Genomic DNA, 17692 nt, shown 5'->3' on the forward strand with positions numbered 1-17692 from the left:
TGAGGAGGTAGGAAGAGGAAGAAATATCAGGGATGTGAGAGAGAGAGAGAGAGAGAGAGGAAAAATGATGATAAAGGTTAAGAGGAGGAGGCAGTGCAAGGAACAAATGTCAGGGTGATGAGAGAGAGAGAGAGAGAGAGAGAGAGAAACATTAAGGTAAGATGTACACCTGACAGGAATGAGGAAGGAGGAAAGAATGAGGAGAGAGGAGACAATAAGGAGGGAAGATAGAAAGAGGAAGGAAAAAATGAAGAGGGAAGAAAGAATGAGGAGGAAGGAAAGAATGTGAAGGAAAGGAACCACGTGAAAGGGCTGGCAGGAGCTGAAAGGGGGTAACTTGGGAGGAGGAGGTGAGAGGAGTGAAGGAGAGGAATGAGGAAAGGTGAGAGGAGTGAAGGAGGGGGATGAGGAGAGGTGAGAGGAGTGAAGGAGAGGAATGAGGAGAGGTGAGAGGAGTGAAGGAGGGGGATGAGGAGAGGGGAGAGGGGTGAAGGAGAGGAATGAGGAAAGGTGAGAGGAGTGAAGGAGGGGGATGAGGAGAGGGGAGAGGGGTGAAGGAGAGGAATGAGGAAAGGTGAGAGGAGTGAAGGAGGGGGATGAGGAGAGGGGAGAGGAGTGAAGGAGAGGAATGAGGAAAGGTGAGAGGAGTGAAGGAAGGGGATGAGAAGAGGTGAGAGGAGTGAAGGAGGGGGATGAGGAAAGGTGAGAGGAGTGAAGGAGGGGGATGGGGAGAGGGGTGAAGGAGAGGGATGGGGGGAGATGAGAGGGGTGAGGGAGGTGGATGAGTCGAGGTGAGAGAATGCAGGTCACATAAATCCTCTATGCCTAATCCGACCCAAACTGACCTACCTGCTGCACCCATTCAATCCCATTCAGGTAAACTTAAATCAATTCAGGCCACTGCAGATATAAACTGATAAAAAAAACACATTCAATTTGGCAACTTTAACTTTTCGAGATCACTTCAAACACAAGCACTTCCGATCTGTTCAAGACACTTCACATCCATCCATCAATCAACATCTATTGAGCTCTAATCCACTCTTGCCACTCCACCTCATGTCCATCTACCCACACCCAGTCAGCTTAAATCCATTCTAACCACTCCACCTCATGTCCATCTACCCACATCCGTTCAGCTTAAATCCATTCTAATCCTTCCACCTCATGTTCAGATCAAAGCATATCAGTTCAAACATATCAGGTCATTTCAAGTCTTTGTCGATTATTTCAAAACAAGGCAGATCAATTCGGGTCGTGCCTCAGAAGTCGTGCAATAGTTTTCCAGATGCGGCTACCCGGGTCTTCCAGATTCTTCCAGGCGCCTCCAGATTCCAGGTCCCTTACTCCTTCCAGCGTCCATCAGATTTGGTTATATCAAGAGATCGTTTCATATATATCATGTTTATTAATCCCATGGCTCAAGGATTTTCGAGAAATGACAAAAACAACAGCTCGTTATTCATATCCTTTAAGGCCATATTACATTCATTCGTCAATAAAAACAGATTCACGTCATGTCAACGAAGGAGTGTACCAAAACTACGCGTTGTCAGTGCAATGACTAAAGATGCGGTTCAGTTTAATATTCACATCAGTGCACAAATGGGTGGAGTAGACGGAGAGGAATGGGTGGGCTGGGCGGGCATGGTTGTGGGTGGTGGGGCATCAGGGAGTTAGGGGGGAAGCATATCTTGTGAGGAAATATAACCTGATGGTCGGCAGGTAATAAGTATGTCAAAATTTCTCCTAGATTTCTGAAGGAGGTGCCATAAGGAAAACCTACATCCCATAAAGACGGGCGTTGCGTGGAAGGCGAAAGTGCTATCAGCTGGAAGGACACATCTCATAGCAATGGTAGTTTGGAGAAGTATGGGTTGGACGGAAAGGAGCGGGCAGGACAGGCTGGGATGGCGGTATGTGGTGTGACAGGGCATGGGGGTGGGGTGTGGCGGAGAGAGAATCCAAACTGGTATTGTAAGTTAGATGGTATGTGTGTAGTAGTTTTCTCTTCTTAACAACAACATCATGAACAAGAAAGAATGCGTTACTCATATACACGGAGTCTTTTAACGCATGTAATAAGAGTAAGATGAAAAACGATGAAAAACAGAGAAATACAAAGACCCCCAACCCGAAGGAGAAATACACAAAGCACAAAAAATTAATGCCCAATGAGAGAATGGAAAAATCAATGAGATGGAAAAGCAGACGAGGAAAGAAAAGGGCACAGAAATAAGAGCAACAGAAGAGAGAGAGAGAGAGAGAGAGAGAGAGAGAGAGAGAGAGAGAGAGAGAGAATTATTGGCCAAGAGGACGAGTGACGAAGCAGGAACAAGGCGACAAAAATACAGACAGATGTGGAGCGAGACAAACCCGAGGCTGGCAAAAATAGACAGGCAGGAGAAAAGATGCCAGAAGCGTGATTTTTGTAGAACTGTTATTAATGTCACAGGAATGATGGAGAGGAGGGACGTATGCTTGCCACGCGTCTCGGTATGTGATGGCAGAATGATGGACAGAGAAAATAAAATGATGAGAAAACAATAAAGAAAACTGAAATAAACACTAGACAAGTCAGGGAATAATGGAAGACACATATAATAATACAGGTTAGATTTGGAACACAGGACTGACGAAAACAAAGAAAATACTGATAAAAAATTGTATGCAAAAAGGCAGGTTAAACTGGGAACAAAAATTTCCAGAATTGGCCTAATCCTTATGCTGTGACAATGTATTTTTTTCCTTTGATGTTCTTGCTATCTCCAGACGATTACATTCAACTTCGGAAACACCTGTGGTACTGAAGAGGGCAGTGAAGGCTACATCCATCCCCTCTAGATCGAAAGGTCCCTCCTACGCTGAATAATAAAACTGTCTTGGTATGATAATAAGATATACATAAAAAGTCCTCTGGTTGAATGGCTAAAAGAAACACAAAATAAAGGATAGGCAGAGGCAAAAATCAGTGTGTAGAGGACAAACAGAACAGGATTAGGAGCTTAAACAGAAAACAGGCTCCAAGTCTCCCGCTGGTCTGTTTTGAATTCCAGCCGCTAGATGGCAGCACCGGGTGTAAACAAACTGTGGGCGGTGGGTCAGCATAGTAACAAGTGGCTGAGGAGGAGGAGCAGCAGCACCAGGGCGGAGAAGAGGAGGGAGAGATTGTAGCAGTACTGATATTAGTTCAAAAATTAATCATCGAAAATATTGCCTCTTTTTTTCCCCCCCTTCATATTCATTCTTGTTTGGTTGTGAGGTGTCTGGCAAATATATGAGAGATTATCACGGTCTTAGCAAGTAGTCTTATAATTCCGAGAAAGTTTATCAATACAGACCGCTCAAATACCCGGTTCAGAACAAGGATTTATAAACAAACTTAAGATTATTTCATCATAAGAAAGACTTCTCGTTGCAGAGGGACTACGAGAGGAGAGTATAGAGTAATGCCATGTTTCTTATTCGTCCTACGGAAACAACTCTCAGCCGTGAGAGTAACCTGAGATACGTTGTAAATCTCGCCAGAGGTACCCAGGTCAGGTTCAGGGACACGAGGACAAGGTGGAAGGGAAAGTGAGAAGGGAGACATAGTAAGCCCTTTAGCATGTCGCCTTTTCGCTATTTTTAACTTTTTTATCGATATTTTCAGTTGACCGTCAAAGAACTAAGGAAGAACACGGAAGAAGGGGGGAAATCAAGTACAATAGTTAGGCACGAGAGGCCACAAGAGAGACATTGAAAGTGCTCGAAATATGTCGCCTTTTTCGCTATTTTTGTGCTTTTTTTTTTTTTTTTTTAAATATTTTCAGCTGACAACCAAAAAAAAGCGTAACTGTATACAGGTCTGCGATAGAAGGATGGGGAAGGGGGAGGATGAGGAAAGACATGCTGAGGTTCATGAGACAAAATTTATGGAACGTGAGGGGAGATGCAATGACTAGGACGAAGAATTTTAATATTGGGGAAGGGAAGCGATGGGAAGGGTAATGTAGGGAAGAAAAGGAAAGGTAAGAAAAGAGAGGGGAAGGGAAGGGATGGCCAAAGGTAGAAAAGTGAGGACTAAGAGGAGGTGGGAGTGGGGATCGGGGGGTAAGGGCAGGGAGAGAACAGGTGGGTAAGGAGGAAGAGAAGGGACAGATGAGGGCTGAGATAATGGAGGAAGAGACTCAGGTAAAGAACTTAACCCAGGACGCAGGGGGGGGGGAAGGAGGCAGATAGAGAAAAAAGGAAGGGAGAGAGGAAAAGGAGAGGAGGGAGGGGGAGGGAGAAGAATAAAGGGTGAAAGGAAACGATGCGAGACGGAGGAAATGAAGAAAGAGGAAATGGATGGGTGGGAGGGCAGGAGGAGATAGCACACGAAGGGTGGGAAAGGAGGAAAGGAAACATGCAGAGGAACAAGAAAGGAGAGACAACAGGACAGGAGGAGAAAGATGGAGAGAAGAGAGGGATGAGAAAGAAAGAGTTCAAAGAATGTGAGGGAAAGAAAAAAAAAGAAAGAAAAACAAGTGCAAGGTAAGTGAAAAGGTGAGGCCAGGTGAAGTGCGAGATGTAGGCAGGAAGGGCGGAGGAGTAAGGAGGGATGTGGGGGGGGGAGGAAGGGGGGAGGGAGTGGAAGAATAGGTGATAGGAAGGGACGAGGGGGTGCATGAGGGAGAGGAAGTGGGAGGGGAGAGAAGGAATGGGTTGTAGAAGGGAGGGACGGAAGAGTGAAGGAGGGATAGAGGAAGAAGTGATGGAAGGGAGGGACGGAGAAATATAGAAACGGAAAGTGAAGGGATATGCAAAGAAAGGTGGAGAAGAGGGGGTGAAAAACAGAGAAAGACAAGCAGAGACACAGAAAGTAGGAAGTGGTGAAATAGGTGATAAGAGAAAGAAAGGGAGAATGATGGAGGAGACGGGTATGTCAAGAAATGTAAGGATGAGGGAAAGACAAGCAGAGAAAGAGAAGAAGGAAGACAGAAAGGGGGGGAGTAGTGAAACAGGTGATGAAAGAAAGGGAGAAAGGCAGAGAAGGAGAGGAAAAAACGATGAAATATGGAGAAATGGAAGGACTGGTGGAGACTGAAAGGGAGTGAGGGAGCAGTTGATAAACAGGGGGGAAGGGGTAAGAAAAGTGGAGGAACACGTGAAGCACTGCAGGTGGAGGAAAAAGGAAACGGGTGGGAAAAAGAGGAGAGGAAGGGGAGGAAAAAGAGTAAAGGAAGAGGGGGATGAACGGAAGACAGGAATGGAGGATGAAAAAAGGGAGAGGAAAGGGGGATGAAAGGAGCAGAGAGGAAATGGCGGATGAAAAAAGGAAAGGAAAGGAAGGGGATGAAAAAGAGATGACAGAAGGGGATGAAGAGAGGAAAGGAGGATGAAACAAGGAGAGGAAAGGAGAATGAAAAAAGGGAGAGGAAAGATGGATGAAAAGAGAATAGGTTAAGGGGATGAAAAGAGGCGAAATAAAAAGGGAAGTTAAAAGAGAGGAAAGGAGAATAAAACGGAGAGAGGTCACGAAAAGAGGAGAGGGGAAAAATAAAATGAAAGAGGCAATAAGGGATATGTGGAGTAAGGAAGGAAGGGAATACTGGTTTATAAAGAAAGAGATGAGGAAGGTGATGACGGGAGAAAGGAGGTAATGAATGGAAAACGCGGCAAAAACAAAAAGAAGTGCAAGGACAGATGGAGGGGGGGGAGGAGGGAAATGACAGGTTAGGTGATGACAAAAGAAGACAAGGTAGGTGATGAATGAGGGACAGATTAATGAAGATAAGGGGTGAGGAAATCCGTGATGACAAGAAGGCATGGAGGAGTGGTGAGGACAGTGAGTGGCGAGGAAAGGGAGGAGTGATGAGGAGAGTGAATGGTGAGGAGAGGGAGGAGTGGTGAGGAGAAAGATGGTGAGGAGAGGGAGTGGTGAGAATACTGTAACATGGAAAAAATTAACCCATAATGTACAGTTGTTTTTGCACTAAAATTCATGAAGATTCATACGCTTCTACTTTATTTATTTATTTATTTATTTATTTATTTAAGTCAACACTTTTATCCTACCTCACTAAATCTTCCAGCTGATGATGATGATGATGATGATGATGATGATGATGAAAATGATGATGTTGATAAACCCTGATCCTTTGTTACGGTACAGGTGGGAAAAGATGAAGACAGAGAATGGGGGCCGAGTGAGGGATGAAACAAAAGGAGAGATATGGGAGGACGGTGAGGAAATGTGGGGTCCACTTATGTTCCAGGAAAAAAAAAAAAAAAAAAATGCCATCCAACACTTGCATGATAAAAGTATGGTACAGCGAACTCTCTCTCTCTCTCTCTCTCTCTCTCTCTCTCTCTGAACATTACTTCCAGAACGGTACGGTACAGAAACACAGTATTTTAAAATCCTCGCCGATGACACTATACTGAGCTCTCTCTCTTTACGGGAAAATACAAAGAAGGGAAAATTAAATACAATAATAAAAGGGTAAATACAAAGAAGAAAAGGGAAGATAGAGTAAAAGGGGGAAAATAGTGAAGAAAAGGGAGAATACAAAGAAAAGGGAAAATATTGAGAATGAAAAGGTAAACACAGAGAAGGAAAGGGTAACAGAAAAGGGAAAAAAGAGAAATAAAAGGGAAAATACAGATAACAAAAGGGAAAAGCACAAAGAAAAAAAATGGACATACAGAGAATAAAAAGGTAAATACAAGAACTGAAATGGGAAAATACAGAGACGAAGAATGGAAGATACAGAGAAGAAAATGGAAAATACCAGAGTGTGTTTAGAGGGTGGGGATGCAAGGAAACCCACATTGCATAAAACTTCACACCTCACACCCCAGGTAAATCCAATTAAGGTTCACCTAATCTACCTGTCCTTCGTACTTTCCACGGGGTTAGCCTCGCCGCTCGACAAGTTTGGTTTCCTTTAATCCCTTTACGACAAGCACGATTTATTTACTTTATTTCTTACTGTCTCTCCATGGGTTTATACGGCTTAGAGGAACTTATTTATGCTTTTTAAATAAACTCGATAAAATGCAACTTCCCTTCCTCTCATCAATACGAGGCCTTTCCTAAGTATGTGTCTATCTATCTAACTATGGCCCGACCCCCTAATCCCGCAAAGGGTGGCCGCAGACAAAACGCCTCCAAGTCGCTCTGTCACCCACCATTTGACTAAGTAAGTGTGTTTTTTTCTCTTGATCACAATGACGTTATCTTAATATGTTTTTGATATCTCCGGACGATTTAATTAAGCTTAGAAGACACTCTTAGGAATATGAAGGGTTAGATACAGCCCTTTTTGAAGTCCTTTACCACAAGAGGCCCTTCTCAAGCTGAATAAAATCGTCTGGAGGCAGCAAGCATACACTGAGCCGCAGATGTCAAGATTTACGTAAACTCTTGAATAAAATAACTCTCTCTCTCTCTCTCTCTCTCTCTCTAAACAGTACCTACTTCCATTACGGTAGCAAGAATAAGCCACTGAACTGCGGGTGTCAAGATTCACGTAAACTAATGAATAAAATCGTCTGGAGGCAGCAAGAATAAGTCACTGAACTGCAGGTGTTATGATCCACGTAAACTCTCTGCGCACTCTACCTTTTATACGGGTTTGGTCTGCACTCCACATCCCTTGTCTGGCTTCCCCTCTCTCACTTTCTCATTTTTCTCCCCTTTGTTGTGTCAAATATAAACCAAGATATAACCAATTAAAACTATACCATGTTCACTCTAACTTGGCCTAAAAACTCGACATCTCTCCATCTTGAAGTCTGAGTTTTAGCGATAGGGTTACACTAGGATATTTTGCCAATCACGAGTAAGTGCAATGATGTGGTGGTAGAGACATAGTATATATCTCATTCTGCCACTCAGCGTCGTAAATTAAGCTGCAATAGGAGGAAAACCTGCTCTCTCTCTCTCTCTCTCTCTCTCTCTCTCTCTCTCTCTCTCTCTCTCTCTTTTACAGAACTTTATTAAATGCTTCTCTCACAACACTGTATCACACTTGTTTCATTTAGAAGATTATTGTACTGTACGTGTTTCTTCCTCACAACTCTTTATCGTACGTGTTTCTTCGCTCACAACTCTTTTTCGTGCGTTTCTTCCCTCACAACTCTTTATCGTACGTGATTCTTCCCTACTCTTTATCGTATGTGTTTCTTCTCTTCTTCCCTTCTTTCCCCCATCCACTTGACACATAACTAAACACGGCACTTGCTTTACTTCCAACACTTATCCTATACGTCTCTTATCTCCACTTCTCACACAACCCTTCTCCTCCCCACCCTGCACACAACACATTCTGACACCATCCATCTGACACACAACACCACAACAAGTGTTTCTGCTCTCCACCAGACACATAACACAATAGCATGTGTGTTTCCTCTCCAGGTGCAACACAAAACACTTTTATCACACGCGTTTCTCTCTCTCCACCTGCGACACACCGCTTCATCGCACAGTTTGATAGCCTTTCTTCTTACAGTATCTCTCCACTTGATATCACTTTAATCGCTCGTGTTTTTCTCACAACCATCTATCGGACATACTTTCTCCGTCCACTTAAAGTTTTTCTCTCGCTACACTTCTGCACGCGCTTCTTCCCCCTCCACCTGCTCTAAAACACTTTATCGCACGCGTTTTTCAACCCAGCACTTGAAGGCACGTGTTTCTTCTCTCCCTCTTGCCTTAAAACACTTGATCGCACGTGTTTCTGTCACAAAACTTTAAGGCACGTGCTTGTTCTCTCCATCTCTCAACACTTTATCACACGTGTTTCTCTCCCTACACTTTTAAAATGAGTGTTCCTTCTCTCCATCCCTCAGCACTTTATCGCACCCAGCTATTTCCATCACAACACTTTACGATGCCTGCTTGCTGTCTCCATCCCTCAGCACTTTATCGCACGTGTTTCTCTCCCAGCACTTAAAGATGCGTGTTTGTTCTCTGCATCTCTGAACACTTGACAGCACGCAGCTATTTCTCTCCTAACAATTTAAGCTGCACGTTTGATCTCTTCGACCCACAACATTTGATTGCACGTATTTCTCTCGTAACACTTTAAGATGTGTGTTTGTTCTCTCAGCTCTCAACACTTTATCCCACGTATTTCACAACACTTTAAGGCACGTGTCTGATCTCACCATCTTAAAACGTTTGACAGCACGTACTTCTCTTCCAACACTTTAAGACACGTGTTTGTTATCTCCATCTCTTAGCACTGTATCGCACGTGTTTCTCTCCCAGCACTTTACGGCACGTGCTTCTCTCCACCTCACACCATAGCACGTACTTCTCTCCCCCCACCTGCTATACAAAATTTCATCGCGCAACTTTACACTTTATGTTTCTCCCCAGTTTCTCTCCACCTGTCAACACTTTATAGCACGTGTTTCTCCCACAACACTTTAAGGCACGTGTTTCTCCTCCCTCCATCCACTACGCAACATTTCACCGTTTTATTTACACGTGTTTCTTTCCTCCGTTTTTCCCCTTATGCACGTCTTTCTGTCTAGTTATGCACGTGTTTCTTCTCTCCAGTTTCCCTCCAACAATGCAGCACGTGTTTCTTCTCCCTCCACCTGTCCTAAAACACCTCCGTACGCCACATCTGCACAGAGCTACGTGTGTGTATCGCCATCACAATAGTTCTGTGGAGGAGGAGGAGGAGGAGAAAAAAGTTGAGGACTCCTTTACCTCCTCACCCTGGAGCACCCACCGGAGGGAAGGAGAGAACGAGGGGGGGGGGGAGGAAGGGACGAGAGAGAAGTGGGAGGAGGAAGGAGTGGGGAAGAGGAAGAGGACAGAAGGAAGAAGGGTGAGACTGGGGAGAAGTGGGAGGGGAAGAGGAACGCGAGAAGAGAAGTGTGAGGAGGGAGTGGGGAGGTGGATGAGGACGAAGGAAGAAGTAAGAGTATATTATTGGGCAGAAATGGGTGTGGGGAGGAAGGGATGGAAGGGAAAAAAGCTGGAGAGGGAAGGAGATTAAAACGCGAAAGAGACATGGGGAGAAAGGAAACAGGAGAGAAGTGGAAGATAATTAAGAAAAATGGAAAAAGGATGTGGCAAAAATAAAGATAAATAAAAGAGGGAGGGAGGAGAAGTGGTCAAGCAAATGGGATGGAGAGACAGGACGAGAGAGGAAATGATTAAGAGGATAAGGAAGGAATCAGGAAAATGCAAAATAAAGGAGATGAAATGGTAAAGTACACGGGAAGGAGAAGGGGAAGAAGTCGAGGAAAGAGGGGAGAGAACGAGAGGATATGGGGTCGAGTAGAGGTGATAGGAGAGAGAGTGGGGAGAGAAGAAAACTGAAAGAGTGTGAAGATTTTAGGAGTAGGAGATGGGAAGGAGAAGGAGGAGGGGCAAGTGTGGAGAAACAGGAGACGAGGAGGGGAATAAGGAAGAGGAATGTGGGGAAGAGAAGTACTGTAGACTAGAAAGGATAAGGAGACTGGGGAGAGAAAATGAGATGAGGAGGGACTAAGTGTGAAGAAAAGGAAGAGAGGGGAGAAGCAGAAGAGAGAGGAGAGAGGATAAGGAGAACTGGGAGAGAAAATGGGAAGATGATGAGAAATGGAGGAGGGACTAAAGGCGAAGAAGACGAGGTAGGGAAGGAGGTGGGTAGGCAGGAGGGCACCCCAAACTTGCCACAACATCCCTTTAGCAGGTGAGTCCTCGGGCATGTCTCAGGTACCGACAATCCCTTAGCAAATTCCAACGTCTGACTGAATCCCCACGTCACCACATCCCATCCAGCATCCCAAATCCCCCGACTGAGGCCCCGCGGATCCGTAAATGGGGCGAGAATGGGGAATGGTGGGTATGGCGAGTGATGGGGAGGTGGGGAAGGAGCGGCAGCCTACCCTATCACTGTGGAGGTAAGAGCAACACTGACCACATCGGAGTCTCTCTCGTGGGGCCCAAAGTCAAGTCTGGTGAGGGAGGGAGGGAGGAAGGGAGGGAGAGAGAGAGGCAGGCAGGCAGGTAGGTAGGGAGGGAGAAAGAGAGAGAGGGTAGGAGGAAGGGAGACAGGTAGAGAGGGAGGGGGAGGGAGGTGGAATGTGTTTGTGTGTGTGTGTGTGTGTGTGTGTGTGTGTGTGTGTGTGTGTGTGTGTGTGTGTGTGTGTGTGTGTGGTGTTGCCGTCGAGTGCTCTCTCTTTCTCTCTCTCTCTCTCTCTCTCTCTCTCTCTCTCTCTCTCTCTCTCTCGAGCTAAATCGTCAAAAAAAATTCTATTATATTCACTGACAAAAATGCCTGCCCTTAAGACATAGTGATCTAAATACATTATATAAACGTTAAAACAGAGAGAGAGAGAGAGTTGTCTTAGCTGTGGTGTACACTTTTGTTTACGTCAAGGCAGGTGTGGTGGTGGGTGTTTGGTGATATAGCATTTGTACACACACACTATGATGGTTCGTCCTCTCTCTCTCTCTCTCTCTCTCTCTCTCTCTCTCTCTCTCTAAGAAAAGAGTGTGTGACTGTGCTACAGTGGAGGCGGCAAAGTGATGAGTACTGTAGGAGTAATGTGGTGTGGTGTGGTGTGGTGTGGTGTGGTGTGCTGCTGATCATGCACGTTTTGCGCTGTGGTGATGACTATGCAGACTGATCTAGCATATAGTGTACCATAGTGTCGTGTAATGAAGAGCAGGGCACTGTAATGTACCGCAGAGTAGTGTTGGGAAGATCAGCGCAGTTCACTGGAGTGCTCTGTAGCGCAATACAGAAGTGTGTAGCGTAGTGTTGTGTAGTGTAGTGTAGTGTAGCGTAGTGTAGTGTACTGTAGTGTAGTGCCATTCGGTGCAGTGCAGTGTAATGTCATGTAGCGTGGTATGACGGTCAAGTATGTGCTGTGGAGAGCAGTGTATGTCACAAGTGCTGTGTGTGTGTGTGTGTGTGTGTGTGTGTGTGTGTGTGTGTGTGTGTGTGTGTGTGTGTGTGTGTGTGTGTGTGTGTGTGTGATGCTATTTACCTCACTTGATGACCACCGACACACCAAGCGTAAAAGCTCTTGTTCCCTAAAAGCAACACCTCGCACCAGGAATGTGTCCGGTATGTTGCTTATATTACTTAACTCTCTCTCTCTCTCTCTCTCTCTCTCTCTCTCTCTCTCTCTCGTGTGTTCTTACGCAGTTGACGTGACTGTGTTAATCATATGAGGAGTCTCTTGCCAAAAACCAAAATTACATTCTTTGTTTGCCATATCTTTTATCTCTTCCTTCCTTCCTTCCTTCCCTTCTTCCTTCCCTCCTTTCTTCCTTCCTCCCTTCCTTTTCTCTCCTTTCTTCCTTCTATGACTACTCCAATAGTTTTTCCCTCTCTCCCTCCCCTCCACCCCTCCCTTTATGGTACCGTATTTTACTGTACACTTGTGGAGAAAGGGGTATGAATAAGGAATGGTAGAGAGAGAGAGAGAGAGAGAGAGAGAGAGAGAGAGAGAGAGAGAGAGAGAGAGAGAGAGAGAGAATTTAAACAAGATCAATAAAGGAAATAACAAGAGAAAGGAAGGTCTGGAGAAGGAAAGTGGCAGAAAAATGAAGACAGGTGTAGAGAAATTGAAATAAAAAGGGGTGCGATAACACACACACACACACACACACACACACACACACACACACACACACACACACACACACACACGTCCAACATTTAAAACATACACTATAATGAGCAGAAAAGATGAATGCATAACCCTAGCATCATAAACACAAATTGAAACGAGAAGAATGAATTAATGTATAAAGGTACTGACGTGAAAAGTGAATAAAATGAAAGACTAACGTAATATCAGTGAATAAGAGTGGACAACAGAATGAACGAACGAATGTATGACTGAATAAATGAATGGAATAATGGATGGATGGATCGATGGATGGATGGATGGAAGGATGAGTGAATGAATGAATGAATCTACTGTACAGTAACTAAATATGATAAAGGAAGTGTTTGTGAGTGAAAAGGGAGAGTTGAATGAATAAATGAATGAATGAATGAAGATACTGACGTGAGAGGTGAATAATGAAGAAAAACAGAGGCAATGTTTTTGAGTGAGAGAGGGGGCGTGTGAGAGGGCCCGGGGCGGCAGGGGTGACTGGGGTTTTATGAGAGAGAGAGAGAGAGAGAGAGAGAGAGAGAAAGAGAGAGACTGGAGGTATTAAGGAGTGGCTTAGGAATGGGGACACTGACTCAGAAAGGAATGGACAAAATGCCGACTGAAAAGAAAGTTTGATGATGATGATGATGATGATGATGATAAGGAGGAGGAGAAAACTACGTGGAGGAGGAAGAGAAAACTAAGTAGAGGAGGACAAGAAAAACTAAGTAGAGGACGAGGAGAAAACTAAGTAGAGGAGGAGGAGGAGAAAACTAAGTAAAATTAATAGGAGATGATGCAGGAAACTAAGGAAGATGAGAAGGAAAAAAATACACATGAGTTAAAAATACAAGCACAAAATGAAGGAAAAATAAGAGAAGGAGGAGGAGGAGGAAATGGAAGAGAACGAGGAAGGAGACACAACTGTTAAGGAGGGAAAGAAGAGAGAGAGAGGAAGGAGGATGAAATAGAGGTAGAGAGGAAGAGGAGGAGACAAGGAGGAGAGAGGTGGAGAAAGAAGGGAGAAGGAGAGAAAGGTAGTGAGGGAGAAATAGGGATGAAGGGAAAAGTATGGATGGAGAGAAATAGGGATGGAGGAAGAAGGGAAAGGGAAAGAAAGATGACGGGAGGACAGTAGAAATTGTGAGTAGGAAGGGATTTAAAAAGATGGGGAGAGATGCAAAGGAGGGGAGAAGGAGGAATGTGAGATTAAGGAGGAGGGGATGGGGAGGAAGAGAAACGGATGAAGGGAGGAGGGAAGATGCTGAGGAAGAACTGAGGGAGGAAAGGGAGAGGTGAAGATACTGTAGAGGGGGAGAGATAAAGATCGGGGGAGGAGGGAGAGGGGAGGAGAGGCAGAGGCAGCGAAGGGCAGTGAAAGATGGAATGGGTATGAAGAAAGGTGTGGCAGGGGAAAAGGAGGGGAAAAAAGGATATATATATATATATATATATATATATATATATATATATATATATATATATATATATATATATATATATATATATATACATATATATATATATATATATATATATATATATATATATATATATATATATATATATATACATATATATATACATATATATATACATATATATATATATATATATATATATATATATATATATATATATATATATATATATATATGAAGAGACAGAGGACAGACAGACATAGAAGGGCATGGGGAAGGGGGAGGAGAAGAGAAACTGAAGAAGAGACACAGAGGAAGAGGATATGTGGAGACTATTAACAGAACAGGAACGGGAAGAAGAGACAATCAGTAATAACGAATATAAAGAATAATAACACACGGTACCACCTTCGCGATCTTCATTACTCCTTCCTATGGCCTACGAACCTACTTTGGCTTATCCAGACGATTTTCTCGCCATTAGACGATTTTGTTCACCTGAGAGACATCCTTGAACTCAGGGGGTAAAACTCTACTGGCCACGTGGAGATACTGGAGAATGACAGATTGACAAGGAATGGATCTATGGCTGAAGTGGTGTGTGTGTGTGTGTGTGTGTGTGTGTGTGTGTGTGTGTGTGTGTGTGTGTGTGTGTGTGTGTGTGTGTGTGTGTGTGTGTGTGTGTGTGTGTGTGTGTGTGTGTGTGTGTAAATCAGTCCTTTCCCTACTGTATACCGTACGCATTTTGGTACCAGCACTTTCTTCGGATCGACATTACTGTAGTGACTAGGCAAAACTGTCCAACTTTTTTTTTTTGTTATGTAAGGGAGAAGGAACCAAAGGCAACAAGCCCGCAAACTGAGAGTAGTAGTAGTAGTAGCAATAGTAGTGGTGGTGGTAGCAGTAGCAGTAGTAGTAATAGTAATAGTAGTAGCAGTTGTAGTAGTAGTAGTAGTTGTAGTAGTCTTAGTAGTAGTAGTAGTAGTAGTAGTTGTTGTTGTTGTTGTAGCAGTAGTAGTAGTAGCAGTAGTCAGCGGATTAACATAAGCCTATACTAGTTCAACACACAAAAAGCAAACCAATATCATAACGTAATAAATATATATACTGAACACAAGTACCGGTATACGAGATAATGTTAAATGGAAGAACAACTAAAACATCAATAACAATTTTCGTTAAGAACAATAACAACCAGAACAAAACACCAGGCCGCAAACACCATAAGCCATCTAGGCCATCTCCTCCTCCAGTTAATCCTCTTCTTCATCATCATCATCATCATCTTTTTTTTCTACTCCTTCATCTTCGTCTTTTTCCCCTTCATCATCTTCTTTTCTTCCTTTTCTCCTCCTCCTCCTCCTCTTCCTCCTTCTCCTCCTCCTCCTCCTCCTCTTCTTCTTCATCATCTTCATCTTCTTTTTACTCCTTCATTTTCGTCTTTTTCCTCCTCCTTCTCCTCATCATCATCATCATCTTCTTTCCCTCCTCCTCCTCCTCCTCCTTCTCATCATCATCATCATCATCTTCTTTCCCTCCTCCTCCTCCTCCTCCTCTGTCCTCGGTTATAATTTTCACAGTAAACAAATGACGAAAGCCTAAAGGAATATTTGCTTTAACAACAACTAAAAGAACAAAACAACAGACCACAAGCACCACAAGCCTCCTCCTCCTCTCATTTAATCCTCTTCCTCCTCCCCTTCTCTTCTTATCAATCATCTCCATAGGGAACGAAAGAAGGGAAGAGTAAGGGAGTAACCTATCTACTTTAACACATACACACACACACACACACACACACACACACACACACACACACACACACACACACAGCACAAACAACACCACAATCTTCTATTTCTTCTACACACACTGACTGGTTCCTCTCTCTCTCTCTCTCTCTCTCTCTCTCTCTCTCTTCCTATCAATTATAATCTAGGGTAACGAAGGAAGGGTAAGGGAACTTACTGGAATCTGAACGATCTTTCTCGGTATTTTAGAGACGCCGAGGAAGATTAACCCCTTCAGTACGACAACGGCTTTTACGAATTATTCATACATTTCATTTTATATATATTATCCATTTTCCTTTTTTTCTTGCTTATTTGGAAAGTTTTAATGATGAAAGCATCAATACAGTTTCCACTTCATATTTAAATTTTGGTTGCTCCGGATGCACCGAGTTATTATTATTATTTTTTTTTTCATTCTGGCAAGCATTAGGGAAATTTTGGCCATCATCATCATCATCATCATCATCACCACCTTATTTCCCACTAGCAGCCCATGAAATAAAACACATCTCTATTAACTTTATCACTGCTACGGAGGCTGGATCAGTGATGGAGGAGAGAGGAGGGCAGGAAAGGAGAGAGAAAAAGAGAGAAAGAGAAAGGGTAAAGTTACTGTGCCTGGGGGTAAAAAAGGGAAGGGTAAAGGGAGGCAGGTGTGGGTAGGTGGCTTCCATTACACGAGAGAGAGAGAGAGAGAGAGAGAGAGAGAGAGAAATCCTACCCTCCCATGCACATTCCGTCATCCTAGTTGCCCTCTTTATCATGCCAAGCGGTGCCTGGATAAGAGATAAGGCAAACATGCTGCTGTAAATCCACCCCTTATCACCACACTTTGTCTTATCACCCTATCAAAGCATCACAGTACCTCTCTTATCTCCACCTCAAAGAAAAATTATGTTTGGGTTGCAATATATGATGACAGATTCGTATATTCACATCATTTTACTTGTAACTTTATTTTTCATCTTTTTATTTATTTATTTATTTATTTACTGCAATGTTATAACTTCTTAATTTTCACCTTCGCGTATATGATGATACATTTCCATTTTCATAAATAATTATCTTACTGTTCCATCCTATTATATATTCCTTTCTCCCCATCCGTATTCCACCATCTCTCTCTCTCTCTCTCTCTCTCTCACACACACAACCCATGGACATGTCATTAAAAGCACCCCAGATAACACTATGTAGTCGTAGAAGATCTCAAGATGGATGGTCTGATATTAGTGTCGAAGTGGTGACATGAAAGGATTTGTGGAATCTGTTGGTGAATGTCAGAACCAACGGGTCTCAGGGAAAGAGATGCCTGTTCACTAGTCTTTAGATTACTTACAGCCAAATTTGACGATGGATTTAACACCTTCAGCAGCAGCAGGAACATCAAAATCGACAACTTCAACTATAACAATAATAATAATAATAATAATAATAATAGTAATAATAATAATAACAGCACCCAAATTAAGAGATGAAGTCTGCACGTACCATTTTTCCCGGGTCTTGTGGGAGGTGTGTTGTCCTGGGCGGGGGGTTGATGTAGGCTGGGTCCTTCATGGCGATAGTCAGTTGTTTCATCACCATGGAGACTGTACACTCGCTCTGGCACACCTCTGGCACACTCCCCGGCACTTAGGCGCTCCTGGGGCAATCACACACTTGAATAATCTGACGCTTAAGCACCTTGGCACATACCGATACTGCCACTTAAGCACTTATTTTCTCACTGCGGTCCTTTATATGGTACTCTGTTTATCAGCTTAATTATCCAGTACAGCTGTTCATGTGTGCCTTGTTTAAATTACGTACTCTTTCTGTTACACTTTTATTACTCAGTGCCAATTAAGTCATTAGCTTGTGTGCCCTCTCTACTTTGTTCAGCTTCTT

At 43.6% G+C, this 17692-nt stretch overlaps 1 protein-coding gene across 1 annotated transcript in view; it reads right to left on the minus strand.

Moving 5' to 3' along the window:
- The window catches only part of LOC145417856 (uncharacterized), a 58133-nt gene extending 40723 nt beyond the window's left edge, over positions 1 to 17410 (minus strand). Inside the window, exon 1 of the mRNA XM_080286475.1 lies at positions 17294 to 17410. Coding sequence (XP_080142601.1) covers positions 17294 to 17389 — 96 coding nt within the window. The 5' untranslated portion in view covers positions 17390 to 17410. The remainder of the gene's footprint in view (positions 1 to 17293) is intronic.
- Between the last annotated feature and the right edge of the window lie 282 nt (positions 17411 to 17692).

The sequence above is a fragment of the Coenobita brevimanus genome, chromosome 111 (genome assembly GCF_032717465.1).
Source record: "Coenobita brevimanus isolate Jiangsu-jjx chromosome 111, ASM3271746v2, whole genome shotgun sequence".
Classification (NCBI taxonomy): Eukaryota; Metazoa; Arthropoda; class Malacostraca; order Decapoda; family Coenobitidae; genus Coenobita; species Coenobita brevimanus.